The 23,638-nt window shown below is 52.3% G+C and overlaps 2 protein-coding genes across 30 annotated transcripts in view; one reads left to right on the top strand and one right to left on the bottom strand.

Moving 5' to 3' along the window:
- Positions 1-23,638, top strand: part of EEF1AKMT1 (EEF1A lysine methyltransferase 1) — a 98,701-nt gene that overhangs the window by 35,732 nt on the left and 39,331 nt on the right. For 6 of the 28 annotated variants that reach the window (XM_077973728.1, XM_077973737.1, XM_077973732.1 and 3 more), the window contains 2 exons: positions 13,667-13,781; positions 14,491-15,830. The exons of 4 other annotated variants lie outside the window; for them this stretch is intronic. Coding sequence is in view for 15 of the 24 variants with exons in the window: in XM_077973737.1 (XP_077829863.1) it covers positions 13,667-13,743 (77 nt within the window). In the remaining 9 variants the exon portion in view is untranslated. Of the gene's footprint in view, positions 1-259; positions 1,299-13,666; positions 13,782-14,490; positions 15,831-23,638 lie in introns of those variants that run through there. 18 more of the 28 variants (XM_077973730.1, XM_077973738.1, XM_077973740.1 and 15 more) reach the window with 4 other exon arrangements.
- IL17D (interleukin 17D) lies at positions 570-21,871 on the bottom strand. 2 transcript variants are annotated; one of them, XM_015120705.3, is made up of 3 exons: positions 21,218-21,842; positions 20,247-20,542; positions 570-2,017 (listed from the first exon to the last, which is right to left on the bottom strand). In XM_015120705.3, exons 1-3 carry the CDS (start codon positions 21,230-21,232, stop codon positions 1,699-1,701), a joined length of 630 nt encoding a protein of 209 aa, XP_014976191.2. In that variant the 5' UTR covers positions 21,233-21,842; the 3' UTR covers positions 570-1,698. The 2 variants fall into 2 exon arrangements, with proteins under 2 accessions (XP_014976191.2, XP_028693332.2); XM_028837499.2 differs by lacking the exon at positions 20,247-20,542 and having other exon boundaries at positions 21,218-21,871.

Raw genomic sequence — 23,638 nt, forward strand, 5'->3', positions numbered from 1 at the left:
AAAAAAAAAAAAAAAAAAAAAAGCACTTCTTTTTACTGAGTGGATTTGTGCTGTTGCTCTGGACCTTCTGGTTGCTGGACAGGAATGTGTTGTAGACACACCACCACCAGAGGATCCCGTTCTTCCCCCAGAGGTTGAATGGGAAGTACAGTCTGGAACTATCCATAGCTGCTGCTTTCCAGTTTGAATTTTGTATTTGGACAAAAGTGTGGATTTGCTCAGTGATGTGTCTTTCATGCACAATTTCTGTCAATTCTAGTGGGAGCTGGAAGTCTCTGAGCGACCCATCCATCTGGATCAGACTAAGGCTGCCAGTTAGTCTTTCTGTGGTAGCTGAAGTTTGGGAGTGAAACGCATGTGAATAAAGGACACTTCCTGGTTTTGGGGGTGTCACAAAGATCCAAGACATTGGCCTTACCTGACTGGTGGATCTTTCTAAGACCAAATCAAATCTCTATGAATTTAAACCTCAAGATAAAGCGAAGACCTTAGGTAACACATGATTTCCTCTAACAATTAGTCTGGCCCATCAAGCAGAATTGAGAGAAATACACACAGCCAGTGTATCCTTTAGCAAGACTCTTTTAATGACTTAAAAAGAACTTCTACCTTTTACAAATAATTGTGTTCAGAGACAGACTTTCAATCTAAAGAAAAGAGCAAGGACCTAGCTCTCGTGGCAGAATGTAGAAACAGAAGCCTCCAGAGTGATCCCTGCAGATTCTAACGTGGTCCACCTTGTCCTCATATTCGGCCTGATCCTAAAGCTCTTACAACTAAGCCAATACCTGCTTGGATTCTTCCTGACAACTGGCAAAGATGTCACATTCCACTTCTTATCTCACCACCTCTTAACCACAAATTGGCCCCAGGGGCTTTCAAAAGGGAAAAAAAAATTGTACAAGTTTAAGACTGTTTCTGTACTCATGACTCATAAAACCAACTCTGAGATCTCTGGAACTCTTAGCTGGCCCTGGGGCATGCGAGCCGCCTGTGCATCCCTTTGTCCACCTGGAGGCCGGTGAAGACCTTCAGTGGAAGGAAGAGTGCATCAGATCAGACATGTCCATTTCATCAGTCAGCCGTCGGTGACAGGCTGGATTCAGAGACCCAGGCCAGAGTGTGCCAGCTAAAAAATTTATCCAAGGATTCCAATTATGCTTAAAAAAAAAAAAAATCCGACCAGAAGAAGTAAAAAAAAAAAAGTTTATATGTTAAGAAAGAAATGTTAACAGAGTAGCTCTAATTTGCTAATATAAAATAGCTCTGCCTCTATTCAAAACAGTTGATTTTAAAAGTAAGTATATAGTCGCTCTACTTATTATTATTTTAGATGGCTTTAAAAAGCATATGCGTCCCTATCTCTTTGGCAAGCACCCAGCGGTGAGGCACGCCCTGTACCCGCCGCAGCCGGCCTGGGAGGCTCCTCCGTGCACTTCTCCAAACCCTCCGTGCGGGCCGCACACAGGTGGCCGTGCCGGGTCGTCTCCCATAAGCTTCCAGCCACCCTGCTTGCCTGTGGCTAAGAGCAACCAGAGATGCCCGTGTCAGAGGAGTCTCCGTGTAAAGGCGGCGCCGATGCTCGCGCTTGGTTGCTCGGTGCGCGCTCTTCAGAGGTCGCCGACCGAGCCCTCCAGACCGCTCCAGCCTGGGCGCCTCGGGACGCGGGCAGGGAGACCTCCCGGGGCAGGACCGGCCTCAGGGGCCAGCGGGCGCGTCGTTGGGGCCCAGCAGGAGCTTGGCGCCCGGTTTGTCGATGCTGGAGTTGATGCTGTCTGCGTCCTTCTCCGGCTCGGGGACGCAGGTGCAGCCCACGGGGATGGTGACGTAGGCCTCGGTGTAGACGGACCGGCCGCCGGCGCAGGCGGGGGTGCGGCGCAGCACCACGGTGGGCATGTAGACCGGGGCGCTGCGGAAGCGCACGTCCTCCTCGCCGAACAGCCCGGTCAGGCAGCCCCGGCACAGGCAGTAGGCTTCGGGCAGGTACCTGGGGTACCTCGCCGGGTCGTAGGAGATTCTGCAGGGAGAGAGCACGGGTGAGGTCACGCCTGGGGGCAGCCCCGCGCCGCGCACGGAGATCCCTGGTTGGAGGCACCGGGGAGGGCCTCGGGACGGTGCTGCCCTCGGCCTGCGGGCGCGTGCGTGCGAGGCCGGCCGACAACGGATCTGCCCAGCGCTTCCTTACATTTGAAATGACGGCGCATCTAACCGGCCCTGAGGCAGGCCGGAAAACTGCTTCCAGAGACTGGACTAATGTGCGCAGAAAAATAAAACCCAGGCGGCCTGCACGGGCCCACAGGTGCCACCAGAACAGAATGAGGCGCCCTGTCTGCCCAGGGCCCCGGAGCCGCTGCCTCCCGCCGGCTCTGCAGACCCCGAGGGGCGCGTCCACTTGGGGCCTAGGCTGGGGGCAGGTAGGGCGGGTTTCAAGGACAGGCTTGGGGCAGGCCTAGAAAAAGAGGGGCTGGGGGAGGACAGTGCTGACTGGCCGGGAGCCAGAGGCCTGCAGGGCTCTCACGGGAGTGAAGGACAAGCGCTTTCTCCATCAGGGAGATTTGGTGCCGAGTGCCAGCTCTCAGTGGTCTATGAAGGTCGGGGGCTCAGGAAGGCATAGGATTCTCTTCTTCCGTTTGTGTCTGAGGGACTAGAGCACGCCTGGGAGGTGACGAGTCTGGGAGTGGTGTGTTGTCGTCACTGGAAGTGGATCCAGTGCCACCTTCGTGCCAGGACCTAAGGAGGGAGTCTGCGGCGGGGGAAAGGGGAGTGGACTGGTGTAGGAAGAGCACAAGGCCGCCCGCCAGGCTGCCATCAGAGGAAGTTGGTGACACAGGACTGCACCCAGCCACCTCTTGTGCTTGTGGAACCCCAGAGGGACATTTCCAAGCACTAGGCCACTGTTTGAATGTGGGGGATGAGGTCGGACAGAAAGTCAGCAATGAGTCCAAGGCTTCCAGTCAGGGTGACCAGAGGATGGGGCAGCACAAGGATCAGGAGCTTGGCCAGGTGGCCTTGCTGACAGTGGAGCCCCAGAGGTGGGAGCCCAGGTGAAGGCATTGGAGAGGGCAGTGGGGACCGCCTGCAAAATGCACAAGTTGTCTCTGAAGCAAAAACACAAAACACAATCTGACTTCATTTATTCATGCTTCCCTCCAACATACACCCAAATAGTTGCAGAATGTTTTTCACAGGTCTCATACCACTGCACTCCAGCCTGGGTCAGAGTGAGACCTGTCACCCAGGCTGGAGTGCAGTGGCATAATCATGGCTCACTGCAGCCTTGACCTCCCCGGCTCAAGTGATCCTCCCACCTCAGCCTCCCAAGTAGCTGCGACTACAGGCGCACACTACCATGTCCAGCTAATTTTTTTTTTCTAGTTTTTGTAGAGAGGGAGCCTCACTGTGTTCCCCAGGCTGGAAGAAATTCTTTTTCAGCTCCTCATGGCTGCTGTTTCTTCAGTTCTGTAGCTGGAGGCCTCTAAGGCACAACAGCGTGACCCACACCAGGATGGATGAAGCCATCCTCTCCCTCTGGCATCCCACATTCCAGGCACCTCAAAGTGGAAGGCCCCTTACAGGCCCCACAGTCAAGATGCCGCCTTCTCCAAGCCACTGTCAACTCCATGAAGTCTTCCTATATTTTAAGGTCCAATTCATTATCTTAAGAGTTTTCAGATGTCCTCAAATTCAACTCCTTCCTTCTCCATGTGTTCATAACCTGTGAACACCACACAATCCTAGTCTGCCCTGCTCAGGAAGGGTAAGGACTGAGTTGTGATTTCTCTTGGTGCCCTGATGTGCCTGTCACAGCGCCTTCTAGAGGAGGAGCTCCGGAGCCAGGAAGCAGGCGAAGCTGACCCTGGGCCCTACCAGCTTCCTATTCTTTTTTTGTTTTGTTTTTTGCGATGGAGTTTCGCTTTTATTGCCCAGGCTGGAGTGCAATGGCGCGATCTCGGCTCACCACAACCTCCGCCTCCCAGGTTCAAGCGATTCTCCTGCCTCGGCCTCCCAAGTAGCTGAGATTATAGGCATGTGCCACCATGCCCCCCTAATTTTGTATTTTTAGTACAGATGGGGTTTCTCCAAGCTGGTCAGGCTGGTCTTGAACTCCCGACCTCAGTTGATCCGCCCACTTCGGCCTCCCAAAGTGCTGGGATTATAGGCATGAGCCACCACATCCGGCCAAGCTTCCTGTTCTTACACCCTGAGGTCGGTATAAGACCCTGACTTAATGTTAGAAGGAAAAGGAAATCCTAAATAGTTAGGATTTGTAATATCTCCAATCACTTTCAGCATTTATCTAACAAGTATCTGAGTGTTCTTTCAGGCAATGGGGCTAGAGATGAAACGTGTACCCAAGGACTCACTCTCTGGAGATAAACATGTAGGTGAACACAGAGTGCGCTCACTCCGCCCATGGCCACCGGTGGCTCCTGGGGGATTTATCCAGGTGAAGAAGGGAGAAGGGCATGGCAGGCAGAGGTCAAAGCACAGGGTCAAGGGACAATCACCACCAGGAAGTACAAGGAGAAAGAGTGCCCCTCAGATGGAATTTTAGAAAGATCCCTCAGACTATGGGGTGGAAGATGGTCTGGAGCCCCAGAGGGAGCTCTTGGCTAAAGACAGAGTTTTAAGTTGTCCATTGATAGATGGTGGTTAAATAAGATAATCTCGGGGGGCACATGGAGGGAGAACAAATAGAGGCAGAGGAGAGCAGAGTACACCAGCTTCCCAGAGAGAAGGCTGATGGTGAAGACTGGGTGCATCCTCGGTCCATGAAGGGGAGAGGCTTGAGGGGGCTGGGTCAAACCTGAACTTGAACCTGATGGAGCCAAGCTACCAGAAATAGAGAGAAATGACACTATGAGGACGTGACCAACAAAGGACAGAATGTAGGAAACTTGATATGTCCCGTGTTGTTCCGGGAGAAAAACAAGAGGGAGGGAACCTACACTTGAGAGCCCCGAGTAGAGGAACACAAGCTGGGGGTGTCCTGGCTGGGCCCACACCTGCCATCCTGGCACAGCGACATGAAGCCAGCCGCTTCCACTCCCAGTATCACCACCAGCACAATCAGTTATCAAACACATGCAACCCAGACTCAGGGACATTCCACAAAACCAGTGGCCACTAGAGGTTGGATCCCAGGGCAGAAAGGGGCATTTGTGGACCCCCTAAAGAAGGCCTGCGGGGCAGATAACAGTGTCATGTCTGTTCATTTCCTGATCTTGAGCATTTTGCTGAGTGATGATGCTGACATTTGGGGAACCCAGGTAAACAGTATATGGGAACTCGTCCTAATACACAACAGTTGTATTAGTTTGAAATGATTTCAAAATGAAGTATTAGAAAATAGAGAAAATCATGTATGGGACAATCACAGAAATTTGTGAACACGAGTATGAGCATGTGTGTGAATGTGACAGGTGTGTGGGTGTGTGGGCAGGTGTATGTGAGCGTGGGTAGGTGGGTGTGGGCAGGTGTGAGTGTGGGAAGCTGTGAGCATGGGCAGGTGTGTGGGCAGGTGTGTGAGCACGGGCATGTGTATGAGAATGGGCTGGTGTGTGTGTGGGTGTGTCAGTGTGGGCAGGTGTGTGTGGGTGTGTGGGGGCAGGTGTGTGGGTGTAGGAAGGTGTGTGTGGGTGTGTGGGTAGGTGTGTGTGGGTGAGTGTGGGCATCTGTGAGTGTGGGCAGGTGTTAAGTGTGGGCAGGTGTGTGTGGGCAGGTGTGTGTGAGCATGGGCAGGTGTGAGCATGGGCATGTGTAAGTGTGTGAGCGTGGGCATCTGTGAGCGTGGGCAGGCATGTGTTAGTGTGGACAGGTGTGTGATCGTGGGCAGGTGTGGGTGAGTGTGGGGAGGTGTGCAAGCATGGGCAGGTGTGAGCATGGGCAGTTGTGTGGGGGGGGGCAGGTGTGGGGGGCAGATGTGTGAGCGTGGGCGTGTGTGTGAGCATTGGCAGGTGTGTGTGGGTGTTAGCGTGGGCATATGTGTGTGGGTGTGTGAGTGGGCAGGTGTGTGAGCATGGGCATCTGAGAGTGGGCAGGTGTGAGTGTGGGCAGGTCTGTGTGGGTGTGTGAGCGTGGGCGGGTGTGTAAGTATGGGCAGGTGTGCGTGAGCATGGGCGTGTGTGTAAGCATGGACAGGTGTGTGTGTACTCACACGCACGTGGCATGCAACAGGCTGGAGCCGTGGTGAGCTATTTCGGAAGTGCACAGGGGCCCGAAGACCACAGCAGTTAGTCTGGATGTGATCTTGCTCCTGGAAACTCATGAAGGGCACTGGGCAGCTGCACACACGTGAGATGTGGGTTTGGAAAGGCTGTCAGAACAGCACAGAGGATGTGCCGCAGGAAAACCAAAGGCGGGCGGGTCAGGGCATTTCTCTGGGGACTCAGTCTCTTCACCGGTGGGGTGAGTTTGATCTGAGGGCATTGCCTGGCCCTCTGAGTTCTCGTCACCTGGGAATGGTCTTTCCGTGCCCTCGGTATGTAGGTAACTGCTCATATTTCACCATCGTTTGGGTTCTTCAGAACAACTGTCACTCAGGCGTCACCCCCGGTAGTTTTGTAGGTGATAACTGACAGTCGCTTGGATGCGGTGAGGGTCAGAGTTTCATCCGCCTAAAAATATACAGCGCAGCCCTCCAGTGGACTTGGGACTGAAATTGCCGCCACCGCTGGGATCCCTCTGGACTAAGGCCTCTGACAAGACACCTCCCCCGATGGCTGCCTGGGCCGTGGGAGATCAGAGGTATAAACAGGGGCGGGTTTCAGGCTGTTCTCTCACAATGGGAAGGTGCCACTAAGGGGGGTGCCATGCATCTACCATGCCCTGCTGCCCAGGGTGTGGGGGCATGAGGCCTGCAGTCCCAGAAAAACAGAGAGACAAGGCCTGCACCTTTGGAAGGACCCAGCGGGGGCCTGGGAAAGAGGTCATGAGAGAAGCCTGGGGCCCTCGCTGGCACAGACAGAGAGTTGAAGTCCCTCACCCCAGCCTTCTGCCTGGGGTCTGGGGACACCAACAGCTAGGTGTGCTTTTTGGTTAAGGAAAGCTGCCACCAAAAAGAAACAGCAAGAAACTGCAACAGGAGCCTTTTCTCTTACCAAACATGGATAAGCAACCGAGCAGAGTTCTGCCCTGTGCCGCGCCTCCTGTGGGCAGTCATTCTTTTGTCTTCACATTTTCTGCGTGCTGCTCTGCGGAAGCTTGGCACCGGGGCACGCTTGAAACACATCAGGTTTTTCCCTCTGATGGGATCTCTGAAGTGTCCCTGGCCACGTGGGAAGCTTGGCTTGAGAGAGTGACAGGTGGCCTGGCCTAATCCAGGAACAAAGGACAAGTCCTCCAGGGATGATTAGAGGTGATGGAAACCGAGCTGGGAGAGGAATGTAAGTGACAGCAGAGACAGAAAAAGAGCTCTGCCCCTGGGACCGGACGTGGTAGGAAACAATTTGAAGCGGCTCCGGAGCTCAGAAAACAATGAACACATTCCGAGGGAGGATCGGGCCACCTGACGTGTCCTCTAACCGATGCCCAAGGAGGATCGCTGGGGCACTGGTTGGCACACGTGCCTTGATGTGGCTCACCCTCCCACCTTGCAGAACATGAAATGGTTTCAGAGCAGCAGGGGCTCAGGATGACTGTTTATCTCACAGCAGTCAAAAGACCCCAGCCCAGGAACAAAGTGGGGGCAATGCCTTCTCCAATCCTGGCTGGAACCCACAAGCACCTAAATGTGTCCGTGGAGACAGCCTGCCTCGGTAGCATGGCTCGCCACATCTGAAGGTCAGTGAGTTCAACCCAGCAGACTCTCTTAAAAAGGGAGGATGGAGTCATGAAGAGTCTGGGACCTAAAACTGTAGCCCAACTTAGTCACTACCAGTAACCTTGGGCAGAGACCTCCACCTTGCCTGATTCTTTGCAAAGTGAAGGAGATGGATTTGATGAGCACTTCCCCCAATTTCCTGACGGCGGGACTGATAATGTGACATTTTCACCAATGTTTTATGCTTAGAAAAGACACTGGCAATACATTGAGTCTCTAAGGTCTTGGAAAATTCCAATTAATCTATAAAGTCAGTGCAATTCTAACCAAATCCCAGAAAGATTGCTCTGAGAACTTGGCAAGCTGATCCTAAAATTCATAGAGAGAGATGAAAAGGGCCAAGAATACTCAAGACAATTTTGAAAAAGAATGAGGGGGCAGACTCACACCAGAAGATCTCAAGACGTTATACAACCATGGTAATACCAAGACATGCGCTGTCCTTTGGGGACACTGAGGGACATGTAGCATCCCTCTCCAAGAGCTGAGAGTCCTCTGAAAAACACTAACCTTTGCAAGAGATAAGGCGGCGGCACAAACAAGATTTCTAAAACATGGTTTTCAGACCACCTGCATGAAGCCTATGTTGGACTCTTGTTAAAAATGTAGGTTCTGGCAAGGTGCGGTGGCTCATGCCTGTAATCGCAGCACTTTGGGAGGCCTCTTGAGCTCAGGAGTTCAAGACCAGCCTGGGCAACGGTGAGACTCCATCTCTACAAAAAATATTTAAAAGAATACAAATGAGCCAGGCATGGTCGTGCACGCCTGTAGTCCTAGCTCCTTAGGCTGAGGTGGGAGGATTGCTTGAGCCTGGGAGGTCGAGGCCGCAGTGATCCATGATCACGCCACTGCACTCCAGTCTGGGTGACAGAGTATAACTCTGTCTCAAAAAAATAAAAACAAAAAAAGATGTATAGATATATCTATATCTCCAAAACTTTTAAGTTAAAAAAAAATTTAATGCAAATTCTCAGACTTAACACTACACCCAAGGAGTCGGAAGCTCTCCAAACTAACAAGCTGTCCAAGTGATCTGTTTCACTCATTTAAGCTGGGGAGTCACTGGTTCAAATGAATCAGCAGAAACCCATTTCTGGCTGCACAGTCAACTACATAAGCGCTATCCCTAGAGGCGAGCTGGCCATTGGCTAACCTCGGATCTATCGATTTGCAGCTGATGGCAAACAATTGGATGATGGCATTTTCCCAAGTGGGTGTGAATTTCAAGACCATACCGGCCCAGGACTTTTTCTACATTTCCTCCAACGAGTACATAAGGCCATTATTAACCCAGTAAGCAATCGGTGTTGCCAATGGGATGGCTTCCCTGGAGGCACACAAATGAGCTTATAAAAAATAGTAATCAGTGTCCCCCCCGGCCCCCAGAGATTCTGAATCAGTTGCTCTAGAGTGGAGCCCCAGTTGGTATTTTTTAAAAGCTCCCCAGATAACTCTAATAGACAGCCCTGGTATAGGCCAATTGGTCTCTGTGTTTAAGAGAAGTAATGACTCACGAAGACAGGTTTGTGTTAGCCTTCCAATCTCTCATTTTCCCTTTGGAACAGGCCCAGCAGCTGGGAGGGGGAACGGTTTTGAGACCACAGGGGAAGGAAGGGGCAGGACCGCCACGTTGGAAGCACTGTGTGCAGCCAGGCCGGCTGTGGGGCCAGGGCTGGGTATAGTAGGGCTCTGTTGGCCAGCCAGGGAGTAACTGGAGACCACAAACAGCTTCCCTGTTGCCAAGCTGTGGCCAGCAGACCCATCAGCTCCACCCTCCTTCCATGCGCTAAGGCCCCAGGGAGCCAAGGATCTTCGATATGTGCTGCCAAGAAGCTCTGAAAAATGCTTTTCTGGCCCCTACAAGAAAACATCAGTCGTGCATTTCTCATGAAAGAGGACATGGAAAAATCAGCCTGGGATAGCAATGAGGTCTGCCCAGGGCACTCATCCCCACTGGCTTCCCCAGGCCAAGGAGAACTAGCGGTCAGTCCTGCCCTATCTGGGGACTGAGGTTGACTTTGGTTCGATCCTGAACTTAACATCAATGTCAGGGCTCCAGAATGAACCCTGCTCCTCTGCCAACTGACCGGCTCTGGGCTATTAGGAGCAAGAAGGCTTAGCCTGCCCACCCTCTCCTGTCACTCATGAGGAAACTGAGGCACCAACAGAGTAGCGGACTTCTCCAAAGTCTTCCAGCTCTCCTGGGTTAGCCCAGCCGCCTGCACTGCCCCACAGAGTCAAGCTGCCTAAGCCTCATAGTAATAACAGACGCGGTGCTGTGGTTTGTGGCTATTTAGCAACCAGCCAGGTGCTTGGTAAATGGTGAAGCTACAACCAGGAAATCCATTTATTCTGGGGAAAGTTGTTCATCTGGGAGGTAGCGGAGGAGGAGAGAAAGACTAATGCTTTGGAAAATAATTTGGAAGATAATTCAGAAAAAAAAGTTTTACAGAGGAAAAGGGAGAAAAAGAAATGAGAATGAGAACCCACATTTCTTGAAGGGTTTTATTCTTTTGTCATGGCAAATGCCACACATTCATTGCAGCTGGGAAACATCTCTTCAAAGGGAAAACACGACTCATGCCCACGGGCTGGCTCAGCTATCCGCCCGGGGGAAGCTGCAGAATCTGGCTTCAGAGCCATCTTTGAAGTGTCTGTCCTTGGGGCAGGCGCCTGTGTGCACCAAGGTGGGAGCCCACCCGACCGCCAGTGAGTCAGTTGTGGCCACAACACTGGTTATGAGGAATAATCGCTATCACAACATGAGTCTGGACTCTAATTCTGGAAGAGTTTCTGGCAGATTCTTTTCTCTTTGGCCTCTTATTAATTTAGTGAGCAGTGCGCTCACTGCCAGTTTTTCATGTGTCACTTCTGGAAGACAGACAGCATAAAGAACTTCACTTCATGGCATGTGCGGAACTTCCTGAGTTTGCCCAAATCATTCTGTTGGCATTAGGGCACACACATTTTATTCAGGTGAGGAGCATTGCCAGAGGCGCTGATGGAATGAAATATTATCATCATCCCTGGTTACTCTAAGAATGCTATAGTAATACCCAGGCAGTAAGGGGAAAATATCAAAGCAAAATGAACATACCTATTTTCAGAACGAGAGACTTTAATCCCATGACAATGCTCCTGACAATGCTTTTATTTTTACCCTTTGAAACCGTGATAGGTGCAGTAGAGCCTGCTGTATTTTAAGAAGCTGGGGCAAGGGGGGAGTAGCGGGGTCTGTGCTGTGCCTTGGCCAATTCAAGGTCATTTATGCACACAAACATTTTAGGGGGAAAATACCAATATTTCTTAAATAAGTTGCTTTAAGCAACGAATGTCTCTTTTTCTCCAAGAATGAATGAGGATGAACAATGCCCCGCCGGCCGTCTCACAGGATGTGACTGAGACTTTCCCAGCCAGGCAGCAGAGCCCCCTCTCCTTCACTCTTCCTGTCCATTTCTCACGCCCCCGTTTTCTCAACAAAGCGTTATCATTAGAGGACGGCGGCGAAAGGACGCTGCACCTGCGCTCATGTAGTGTGTGCAGATATCCGTGAAGGCGAGGCTTGGTTTGCTTCAAGACCTTAGAAAATAACCCCCAGTTTGGAAGCAGGGACCCAAGGAAAAACGTTATAAAAAAGAGGGAGGGAAGGAGGGAAGAAGGAAGGAAGTTAGGAAGGAAGGTGAGAAAGAGAAAAGAAAGGTGAGAAAGAGAAAAGAAAGGTAAGAAAGAAAAGCACCTCCCATCGCCGAATTCCGGAGACCACGCGGTGGGCGGGCCCGGGAGCCGGTGCGCGGGGCGGGGACGCCGGCGCGGTGCTGCCCCCTGTCGGCCACAGACGCCGCTGCAGACAGCTTCGCGGGCCGGTGCCCAGGACCGTGGGGACGCGCCTACCACGGGGGTCTAAGCCTGCGGGGTGGGGTTTTTTGTTTTGTTTTGTTTTGTTTTTTTAGGGTCGGCACACACATTTGAAAGTGCATTAAAGACAGGCGTGCATTTGTTAAAGGGGTAGAGGATAAATGGGAGTTTTTGTTTTTGAGAGCTCGTTTTGCTCTGCCGCCCAGGCTGGAGTGCAATGGCGCGATCTCAGCTCACCGCAACCCCCGCCTTCGGGATTCAAGCAATTCTCCTTCCTCAGCCTCCTGAGTAGCTGGGATTACAGGCACCTGCCACCACGCCTGGCCAATTTTCTATTTTTAGTAGAGAAGAGGTTTCACCTTGTTGGTCAGGCTGGTCTTGAACTCCTGACCTCGATGATCCACCCGCCTCGGCCTCCCAAAGTGCTGGGATTACAGGCATGAGCCATTTTTAAGATTCCCGGCCTGGAATCTTAAAAAGAAGGATAGCTGTAGTGAAGATAGTCTTCCCTAACATTATACTCCTAATCTCTCTAGCTTTCTCTAACGTTATAACCCCTTTGATAAATTTTTTTAAAAAGATTTGATGGAGAGAAAGTGATGCGAACAGTACCTTGTGACTGCAGGAGGAGTGTCAGGGTCTGTGGTTCCTGGCTGTATTCCGGGGGGCCTGCCCACCAGCCCCCAGGCAATATTTGATGAATGAACGTGACCCTGGGTTTCAGTATCAGTCAAATGGAATAATTAATGGACAGCCCACTCGGGAAACAGGATGTTTGGGTTAGCTAAACGTAAGCGTTAGAGGAGGGGTAAGTAAAAATATCCTTTTTATAAATCCAGCCTTTCTTGATGACAACATTGCTAAAATACAGCATTGCTAAATACCAGATGATGGACTTACCAGAGCATGAGGGTCACAGTGAATGGGCCGTTGCTGAACTGCCCACAGGTAACTGGAAGCTGAACTTGGGCACACGTAGGAAGTAGGGGATGTCCTTAGGTACACTGAGAGCCGCCAGTCTTCACAGCTGTATAGTATTTTATCTGACTAGCTGCCTATCGGGGGTCGTTCAGGTGACTTCCAGTCCCTGGCTATTACACATCTGTATCCCAAGGTGGCGCTTTTCAAATGAAATCCCTGAAGGGAATTTATTTTCTTCTGATTTTCCCTCTTCCCAAATGTCATCTGCTGAAAGTTCTGGTAACTTCGGTTCTCCACAGGAAAAGACCGGCTTCCTTCAGCCGGGGTACCTGCACTGGGCTGCTGGGGAGGGTCTCATGGCCTCTTCAAATGCCGCTGGTGACCTGCTGTGTCTATCTGAAAGTCACTTGATCTCCTGTCCCCTGTTCTCCCTACTCTCCTTTACTCTCTGCTATGGTTTGTGTCCCCCCAAGAGTTCATGTGTTAAAAACCCAACTGCCGGCCGGGCGCGGTGGCTCAAGCCTGTAATCCCAGCACTTTGGGAGGCCGAGACGGGCGGATCACGAGGTCAGGAGTTCGAGACCATCCTGGCTAACACAGTGAAACCCCGTCTCTACTAAAAAAATACAAAAAACTAGCCGGGCGAGGTGGCGGGCGCCTGTAGTCCTGGCTACTCGGGAGGCTGAGGCAGGAGAATGGCGTAAAAACCCGGGAGGCGGAGCTTGCAGTGAGCTGAGATCCGGCCACTGCACTCCAGCCTGGGCGACACAGCGAGACTCCGTCTCAAAAAAAAAAAAACAAAAAAAAACCAACTGCCGTGGTAACAGGGTGGGAGGTGGGGCCTTGAAGAGGTGATTGCGTCAGGAGGGCTCTGCCATCTGAGGAGAGGTTCCTGGTAAAAGGATGAGTTCTGCCCTTCCCTCTCTGTCACTTGCTTCCACCTTCTAGCGTGGGAGGACTCTCACCAGATGCCAGCACCACACCCTTGGGCTGTTGGGCTTTCCAGCCTCCGGAGCCATGAGTCAAATACACTTGTACTTTTTTTTTTCTTTTCTTTTTTTGAGACAGTTTCGCTCGTTTCCCAGGCTGGAGTGCAATGGCACAATCTCAGCCCACTGCAACCTCCGCCTCCCTGGTTCAAGTGATTCTCCTGCCTCAGCCTCCTGAGCAGCTGGGATTACAGGTGTGTGCCACCATGCTAGGCTAATTTTGTATTTTTAGTAGAGATGGGGTTTCTCCACACTGGTCAGGCTAGTCTTGAACTCCTGACCTCAAGTGATCCACCCACCTCGGCCTCCCAAAGTGCTGGGATTACAGGCATGAGCCACCGTGCCTGGCCAACTTGTACTCTTTACAAATTACCCCATCTGTGGTATCTGTGATGGCAGCAAAAAACAAAAAAAGCAAAGGACACTCCTTGTCCTTTACCTCCTGACTACAGCTATCCACAGAGTTGTTTAGTGTAAAATAAATTTAGGTGTAGTTTCTTAAATTGTCAGAGGAAAGGAGTTAAAGAAAAAAGTAACAAATAAGGCCTAAAAATAAATTACTGCACATTATTCATAACCTAGAGAAAAGTTATCTTTAGACGACTACCAAAATTTGGAAAACATAAGCCGTTAAAAAATATTCAGAGTACTCTACTGGTAGGTGTTTATCTCTGGGGTTTCATCAGAAATGAGTGGTGTGTACCTTAAACTTCAATAAACCTCAGTGTTCTTACAACATATTTCTTAATATATCAATTTGACTTTTAAAAACTTACTGAGCAATCCAATTGACTTTATTTTTGGCATTTTTGTTTTTAAAGCTAAAGAGAAACAAACATTATGCCACAAAGTAAATGAAAAAATATTTTTGTATGCTGGAAGCTGAATGTTGTTTTCTAACAGCACACCGGGTGGGACGTGGGCTAGACGGAACCAGAGAGGTCCAGGATGAGCTCCTGACTCTACTATTTCCTGTCACCTGGGGCCAATGCCTTCATCTCTCCAGGCCCGGGCTCCTCACCAGGAGCACAAACCAGCCGCGGAGTTGCAGGAGCTCTGAAAATCCACCCAGACGTCTGCAGTGCCTCTTCAGGAAGCCCCAGAGCCTTTAAGAGCAAACGGTGCCCTTCAACCAATGCTCTTGGTATGTCCCAGACTGTTGTTTGTGCTGAAGCTTCATTTTCTCAGTATCTGCTTTTTCCTCATTGTTGGAGAATTTCCCTTTCTGCTCCCAACTTAAAAATTAACATATCTTTGAAATAAGAAATATGTGCACATAGCAGAAAATGTAAAAGATACAAGAGTAAAAAGTAGGTCTCCTCCCCAACCCCAGCCTCCAGAGCCCCTCATAAGAGGCACAATACCCCCGTTCTAAGGATGCCTGTGTGTGCGTATATATGTAGGCGTTTAAAACAGAATTTGTCATATGTACATATGTCGTATTTTCCCTTTTAAGATAGAAACGGCAGCATGCTATATACGCCTTTCCCCGCTGTGTATTGGTGATTGATTGATCCACTTATGACTCTTAGAGCTGCCTCCTCCTTCCTCACAGTGCACAGTGTCTGACTCGGCGCGCCTCGTTCTTCCTCACAGTGTACAGTGTCTAACTCAGTGCCTGTTGGGGGTGTTTAGGTGGCTTCCAATCTCTTGCTATTACAGCAGTGAACACGTATCCTTGTACGCATATCATTCGGCACATGGGCAAGTGTATCTGAAATAGTCAAAGGGTGTGTGAATTTAAAATCTTGATATTTATACCAAATTGCCCTCCATAAAAGTTGTGCTGATTCATACCCCTGTAGTTGGATGAGAATGCCTTTCCTTCACAACCTTGCCAACGTAGCCTGCTGGGTGCCAGGAAAAAAAAAAAAGCGCTGCTCAGTAGAGTCTCCACATGCACTTCGCTTATGCCTGAAGCTAGCGTGGCTTTCTGTATCGAGCGTTTGAGTCATTTGACCTTCCTTCCCTGGGAACAGTCCCGATCTTTGCTCATCTTTCCATGACGTCGCTGGTCCTTTTCTTACTGATTTGTGGGAGCTCTTTGTGCCTTGGGTTGCAAACATTTTTTCCCAGTTTGCCCTTGTATTTTTCTTACTTTACTTTGCCAAGAAGAAACGGTGTATAATTATGTAACTTCATTTCTCAATCTTGTCTTCTGTGACTTTTGGGGACTATGAGCAGCTAAATAGGGCCTCATCCACTCCAAGATTATAAATATAATTGCTTGTGTTTTTCTCTGCTTTTGTGGTTTTATTTTTTACATTTAAATCTTTGATTCATCTGGAATTTATTTTCACAGAGGAGTGAGACCCAGGCTGTCCCAACAGCATTTACTGAATGACCCATCTCTCCATTCCATCCATATGGAAAGCCACCTTCCAAATGCCTATTGTAAAACTTACCCACCTAAAGTGATCCTTGCTGTGCCCATCAGTACTCCTGATGTTCAGTCCATCTCCCCACCTGTCTTTCTCAGCATTCTCTCTGACTGCTGTGCCTTTAGGGAGCAGTGGCTCAGGCCTGTAATCCCAGCACTTTAGGAGGCCAAGGCAGGCAAATCACGTGAGGCCAGGAGTTCAAGACCAGCCTGACCAACATGGCGAAACCCCGTCTGAACTAAAAATACAAAAATTAGCCGGGCGTGGTGGCATGCCTCTGTAATCCCAGCTATTCCAGAAGCTGAGACAGGAGAATCGCTTGAACCCAGGAGGCGGAGGCTGCAGTCTGCCAAGACCATGCCACTGCATTCTGGCCTGGGTGACAGAGCAAAACCGTGTCTCAAAAGAAAGAAATACCACCTGACCCAGTGCCCAGCCTGCAGGTGGGCACTCTTCTACCCAGGCCCCACCCTCAGACACTCCACCAAGGAACAAGCCCTGGCTTCGCACTATGGCTTACACCTGCAATCCCACACTATGAGAGGCTGAGGCAGGAGGGTCACTTGAGCCCAGGTATTCAAGATGAGCCTGGGCAACAAAGCGAGACCCCCATCTCTAAAAAACAAAACAAAACAAAACAAAAATTAGCCACATGTGGTGGTGCACACCTGTGGTCCCAGCTACATGGGAGGCTGAGGTAGGAGGATCCCTTGAGCCTAGGAGGTTAAGGCTGCATTGAGCTGTTTGTGTCACTGTCCTCCAGCATGGGTGGCAGAGCGAGATTCTGTCTAAAAAAACAAAGCCTGGCCTTCCACAAAACCTTTCAGTAGAGGCTCCACACTTCCGTGGACTCACTTTTTCCTTTTCTTTTTTTTTTTTTTGAGACAAGTTCTCACTCTGTTGCCCAGGCCACAGTGCAGTGGCCCAATCGCAGTTTACCACAGCCTCAGCCTTCCTGGCTCAAACTTCCCAAGTAGCTGGGACCACAGGCAAACATGACCACACCTGCCTAATAGTTTTCAATTTTTTTGTAGTGATAAGAGTCTCATACTATGTTGCCCAGGCTGGTCTCAAACTCCTGGGCTCAAGTGATCCTCCCACCTCTGCCTCCTGAGTAGCTGGGAATTTACAGGTGTGAACCACTGGGCCTGGCTGGGTCTCACTTTTTCTAATCTTCCCAGTAACCCAGGAGATGGTGAGAGGTGATCGGAGGGAGAAGGGCAGAGAGGGCTCTCCTGGCAGGAAAATGCATGAGCAGCTTTGGCATTCAGCAGTCTGGAGTCCCAGCCCAGCAGCCATCCCCTGAAGACTGTCTTTCCTTCAGCAAATGTAAGCCACCCACCTCTGTTTGCCCATGGGGAGTGATCTCATCACTGCTGCTAAATAATATGAAAAATGATGCACACGACACCTTCAGCCACCTGCTGCAACTGTCACTCCCGCTCCTGGGACCCCCCAGCACTGAGGCTCCACACATGGGCAGATCTGGGTGGCCCAGACCGTGCTCCCGGAACCCCGTGCGTCATTCTCATCCATAACCTCCCTCTGCTCCCAGATCCTGCCTGGGGCGACACAGGTGTCATCTGTAGCAAGGGCAACTCAATTTAAATTCCCACACACAGAATGCCAGGGCTGCTAACTCTCAATATGTCCTCCAGCCCTGCTCTGTGTTCTGAGCTCCAACCGGTCATTGTCACCTGTACGCCTTTCAGGCAGGCAAAACTCAACAGGCTTGATACTAAATTCATTATTTCCTCCCACAACACTTGTTCCTAAGTCTATTTTCCCATTTTGCTCAAATACCATCAACAACCCGAGCCAGAAACACGGGAGACGTGCCTTTGGGAGGCTGTGTGCTACTCTTAGGCCCTCAGCCCAGCCTGTGGGGAGCCATGGGTTTGCCTGAGAGTTCGAATCTGATACAGAAAGATGCAGGGCCAGCGGCTTCTGTCCAGAGAAGTTAGACTCTGGTTCTGAGAGATTCCCCATGTGGCTTCAATCCTATTTGGCATATCAGAGGCATACCACAAGGTTGGAGAAAGAAGAATGCCATAGCCCGTCCCTTCGGGTCCTGGAAATGGAGGGAAGAGAGAGGAAAAGCAAGAGCACCAAGACACCAAAATGAACGGCACCATGTGTGTGCCCTGCAGGCTCCAGCTGAAGCACAGGAGTGAGAAGGGCGGGAGGGTCCCACCCAACTTCCCCGTGGGCAGGGGCTCTGAGGGGGCTCTGCCACAGTGAGCTTGGTCCTCTGTAGAGTAGCCAGGAGGCCCTAAAATTGGGCTTCCCAGGACAGCCTAGGGGTCCTGTGTGTTGTCGAGTAAAAGGAAATCTCCCTACCCACCAGCCGGCAGGGAGAGGCTCCGGGGAAGCCCAGATGCGTTTTAGACAAAATCATCACATTTGCTCTGACTCTCCACAGCACTTGTCTTCTTAAAGAGCGTCTTTCACGCTGGTCCTAGTCTCCCCTTCCCACCGGGCTGCCTGAGTGAAGCCCTAGGTCCTTTGGATGGAGCGTTGGAGCGCCTGCATTGTCCAGTCCATGCCCCAGTGGGACACCCTCCTAAAGCAGAGTGGCTGTATGGCTTCCTCGATCTCAAGTGTCAAGCCTTTTTTTTTTTCTTTAGTTTTTATTTTAGAGACAGAGTCTCGCTCTGTCACCCAGGTTGGAAGGCAGTGGTGCCACCACAGCTCACTGCAGCCTGAACCTCCTGGGCTCAATCAATCCTCCCACTTAAGCCTCTGGAGTAGCTGGGACCACAGGCACGTGCCACCACACTTGGATAATCCTTAAAATTGTTTGCAGATGCTGGGCACGGTGGCTCATGCCTATAATCCCAGTACTTTGGGAGGCTGAGGCGGGCAGATCACGAGGTCAGGAGATTGAGACCATCCTGGCTAACACGGTGAAACCCCGTCTCTACTAAAAAATACAAAAAATTAGCCAGGTGTGGTGGCGGGTACCTGTAGTCCCAGCTACTCAGGAGGCTAAGGCAAAAGAATGGCGTGAACCCGGGAGGCGGAGCTTGCACTGAGCCGAGATCACGCCACTGCACTCCAGCCTGGGCAACAGAGCAAGACTCCACCTCAAAAAACAAACAACAAAAAAAAGTGTTTGCAGAAACGGGATCTCGCTATGTTTCCCAGGCTGGTCTCGAACTCCTGGAGTTAAATCCTCCCGCCTCAGTCTCCCAAAGTGCTGGGATTCCAGGCCTGACGGTGAAGCTCCGCATTGCTGACAAGGCCGGGATCCAGCTCCTGCGCCTGTCTCCAGCCTCACATCGATGCCCATCCCACAGGCAAACACCTCGCCTACACCCCCCGTCCGCCTTGTGGCTCTCCCCATTTTCCGAGCGCTTTGTCCCCGCTTGCCATCAGCGGTCCCCTCCCTCAGCACTGCCTTTGTAGGCGACTTGCTCTTCTCCATCAAGACTCAGCTCTCCCACCAAGCCTTTCTTGACCTCTGTGGCCCTGTGAGCCTCGCCCCTTCGGGCAGCTCCTCCTGCTCCAGCTAGAGGGAAGACGTCACAGGTGCCTGCTGAGGACACCACCGCACCCTGCCTGCACGCCCCCAACTTCCCCAGCCTCCCCCTTTTGCAGGCTGTCCCTTTCTTTTGAAGTGACCTCTGTTCCATGACCAAAACACTCTCCGAACTGTTCATGTCACTGCCTGGTGCTGTGGTTTCCTTCCCAATCGTCCCCACTCCTCCCTTAAGCTGTTAAACTAGAGGTGCTCAGAGGGCGCCTCCCAGGGCTCCGCTCCAGCAGCCTCTGGACCACAGGGGCACTCAGGGAATATGTGGACAGTACCGCGCACCCCCCAGCAGCACCTCCCCGGGCCCCCTGTGCGGAGGACGGTCCACATCACGGAAGGGTCCCTGGCTAGTGCCTTGTGGACCCATCCAACCTGGCAGAGATTAGGTGTTCGAGAGACACGTATTGCATAGGAAATACTGGAGGGTAAAGAGGGGAGGCGGGACTCCTTCAGGGGAGGTGGTGGGGGTGGGACTTCGCGGTTTAGGAATTGCCCCCCGGCGCTCCAACTGCCCCGCCCCACCTCACCGCAGCGCCTCCAGCACCCCACCCCACCCTACCGCACCCCACCCGGTCTCGCCCCGCACCACCCCACCCCTACCTGCTCCGCCTCCCCCGCGTGCCACGCCCCCTCCGCGTCGCCCCGTCCCGCCCGCCCCGCCTCGGCCCGGCCCCACCCACTCTCCCCGCCCCGCCCTGCCCTCCCCACCTGCCCGGCCCCGCCGGGGCGCGCCCGCAGCTCACCTGTAGGCCCAGGGCGACACGCTACGCAGGTTGGTGGGCGGCCGGAAGCGGCGGTCGGCGGGCCTGCCCCCTGCCGGGCAGCTCGCGTTGCGCGCCTGCTCGCGCGGCCCCAGCTGCAGCGTGTGGTGGAAGGCGCTGAGCACGCCGGCCGCCAGCCGCCCGTACAGCTGCTCCAGGAGCTCCTCCGGCCGGTCCGCGCAGCCCCGCGGCCGCGCCGGGCGCCTGCCCGCCCTCGGGGCGCCCGCGGCCCAGCCCGGCGGCAGCGCCAGCAGGAAGCCGGCGACCAGCATCCAGACCTGAGGTACACGCCAAGCTCAGCGCCCGCGCGCGCCGGAGGAGCCCGCCTGCGCCCCGCGCCCGTGTCCCGCCCGCCGCGCCCGGAGCCGGCGGGCGCCTCCCCTCGCCCCGCGGAGCCGGAGGCCGGCCCGGAGGATGGGAGCCGCGCGGGCGGGCCCCAGAGCGCCCTCCCCGCCTGCCCGCCGCCCGCGGGGTCCCCGGGGCCCAGCCCGGCGCCGGCCCGCGCGCCCCAGGCCCCCGCCGCCGCCGCCGCCCCGAGCCGGGCGCCGTACGGGGGGCGGGTGCGGGGCGCGCGTGCACGTGTGCGTGTGCCTGCCGGGCTGCTGCGCCGCGGGCTGCGAGTGCTTGTGACCCGCCGCACCCTCACCCCTGGGCGCGCCATCCCTGTGCCGCCGCCAGCGAGGGAGCCCCGGAGCCTGAGACGCCCGGACCCGCCGCCTCGCAGACCCACCCATGCCCCCGCGCCTCGTCATCCGCCCGCCCCCGCCAACGCACGCGGGGTCCGGGGCCCGCTTTTCCGCGAGAAGCCCCCTGTGGTCTTTCCTCGTACCCCGGGACTCGGACCGAGGAGCCGACTGAGCGAGGTCGCCGCCCGGCCTCACGGACACAGAGCGGCTCTGCACCCTTCGCCTCCAGGAGCTGAAAACATTTTGTCACTTGTGCAGTGTACTCACCAGTGCCCCCAACATCTTCTCCCCTGAAAACGCTTTCAGATTCGCGCCGAGGTGGGGCGACGCGGCGGCTCTTTAGCGGAATAACTCGAAGGGCCACGCGAACAGGCGCTCCCAGCCGCAAGCATGCGGCGGGGCGCCCAGGGCCTGGGGTCGCGCGCTCCGGGCCTGTGCTGCGCCACGCAGGGGGAGGAGAGGGCTGGTCCTGCCGGCCGCGGGTGCGGGCCCGACTGACTGAAGGAGGAGTGGGGACTGGCCTGGAAGTCTCCGGAGCAGAAAAGTGGGGCCGACAGGATGGAGTTGGGGGAGGCCGAGTTTTGGCTCAGAGATTTCTCTGTTAAGGAAAGCAGTCCAAGAATGGAATAGGCCCCCTGGAAGAGGAATGCACTCAAACCCAGAGGGATTCTCCTTAGAGCTACCTCTTTTGAGATTCCGTACTTCGAGGAAATTAGAGATTTTTTTAAATCTCTTTTTTTAACAAGGTGGGAGGAGGCTGTTTCTCCTTTCTCCTCAACAACGTGAAATGATCCTGTGCCTCTATCCGACAACTGTAAAACAAAGCACTGCATCCTTCCCTGACTGGCACTTTCATGGCTGTTCACGGGCATCTCTTGGCCTATGACGACGATGTTGGAGAGTTCCTACCCCGTGATAACTGAGTTCTAAGTGCAAGCAGTCACGTGAAATGAGCCTGATTGTCTGCGAATGAAGAAACTAAAATGAACTATATTCTATACTTCGTAACACAAGACAACGCGCTCGTTCATTCCGCAAGTAAACGCTTAATGCTTCCTAGGTGGCAGGCTAATGAATATGATCATTTTAAAGCAGCCATGCTTTGAAAACAACCCATCCCAGCTGTAAGCTTTTTGAAAGTGTACAAATTATGTAATTGATGACTCCCTAAATGGTTTGCAGCTTTGGTAGTTGACTGAATTGTAAACCATTAGTTAAACTACATTTCAGTTGTGCTTTGTAAGAAAAACACTTTTCTATGCCTTGAATGTTCTATAACTAAGGAGCTTGGTAATCTGCTAAAAATCACACTGAAGTCTCCAGTTTAAGCGATTAAAGCAATTTACAGCTCTTGGCAAATATTTGTTTTCGGTTATAAAACACTTTTTTTCTGACTAGTACATTGTTAATGTTCTTTGTTTACGTTCCAGTAAAATGGGAATAAAGGTTTCAGTACTCAAATGCTGCTTAGTTTTTATTGGAAAAAAGGAAGCGTGGGAGGCTTTTAGGAGAGTATCATTATGAGAGTTTCATAGAAATACTGTCTCATTTCCGCATCCATTCCTATACGAGGTGACATGGTACCAGACTTAGTTCTGTATATTATTCAACAAAATATTTTCCACTGTCTGGTAACATGGCAACTTCTCTCGTTTACCCCGCTGCCCCCCACCCCCCATCCCCGCCATTACCTTGGAAGTGGGAAGGAAAATATTTACTTTCCAGCAGTTTTCATTACAAGTGACTGAAAATGCTCACCTATTTGACAGAACAAAGGTGAACTTTGTGAGACTAATCACTTGGGAAAAAGTCTTATAAATAGGTGCAAATGTTTATGAGTTCCCCTCAAATTTCAACATATTTATGAAGATGAAAAATAAGCATGTTAATAATTAAGTTCAAACCTAAGACATGCAAGTGAAAAAAGGGAACAAAATACTCAAAAGCAGGCTCATCGTGTTCCCTTAAAACCAACACATCTGCAGTGTGGCCACGCAAGCTACATTTGAAGCCCCTCCAGTCCCTCACCCCTGGTTTACTCAGCACCCCCAATACTAGCACAGCTGCAGGACTGCTTGGCGTGAGGCAAGCTGCTGGAGAAAATCTTTTAAATCATCCTTAGGCACTGTAACTCCAAAAGCCGGTGTGCGGTTGGCTCCTTGCATACTCATCTTCTTGGGTTACTGATGTTCAAATCTACCAAAGCCTCTTCTCTTCCTTAAAAGCCTGTCCTTGGGGCTGGGCACGGTGGCTCACGCCTGTAATCTCAGCGCTTTGGGAGGCCTAGGCGGGTGGATCAAGAAGTCAGGAGGTGGAGACCAGTCCGCCCAACATGGTGAAACCCCGTCTCTACTAAAAAAATACAAAAAGCCGAGCGTGGTAGCGCATGCCTGTAATCCTAGCTACTCAGGAGGCTGAGGCAGAGGAATCACTTGAATCTGGGAGGCGGAGGTTGCAGTGAGCCGAGATTGCACCACTGCACTCCAGCCTGGGCAACAGAGCTAGACTTCGTCTCAAAGAAAAACAAAACAAAACAAAACTGTGCTTGGATGTTCCTACTGATAGTGCTTCTCATTGCTGTCACCTTCCTGGTCACTCACTTGATTCACCGATTTCAGCCCCTGGATCTACCATTATTCCTGCTGATCATTCCTGGCACCGTCACCTCCACAGAGACGGTTTACATGC

Source organism: Macaca mulatta, chromosome 17 (assembly GCF_049350105.2).
Source record: "Macaca mulatta isolate MMU2019108-1 chromosome 17, T2T-MMU8v2.0, whole genome shotgun sequence".
NCBI lineage: Eukaryota > Metazoa > Chordata > Mammalia > Primates > Cercopithecidae > Macaca > Macaca mulatta.

Coding starts and splice junctions, on each gene's coding strand:
- IL17D (XM_015120705.3), bottom strand. Junction 2,018..20,246: donor GTGTCGCCCTGGGCCTACAG/GTGAGCTGCGGG, acceptor CTCTCCCTGCAG/AATCTCCTACGACCCGGCGA.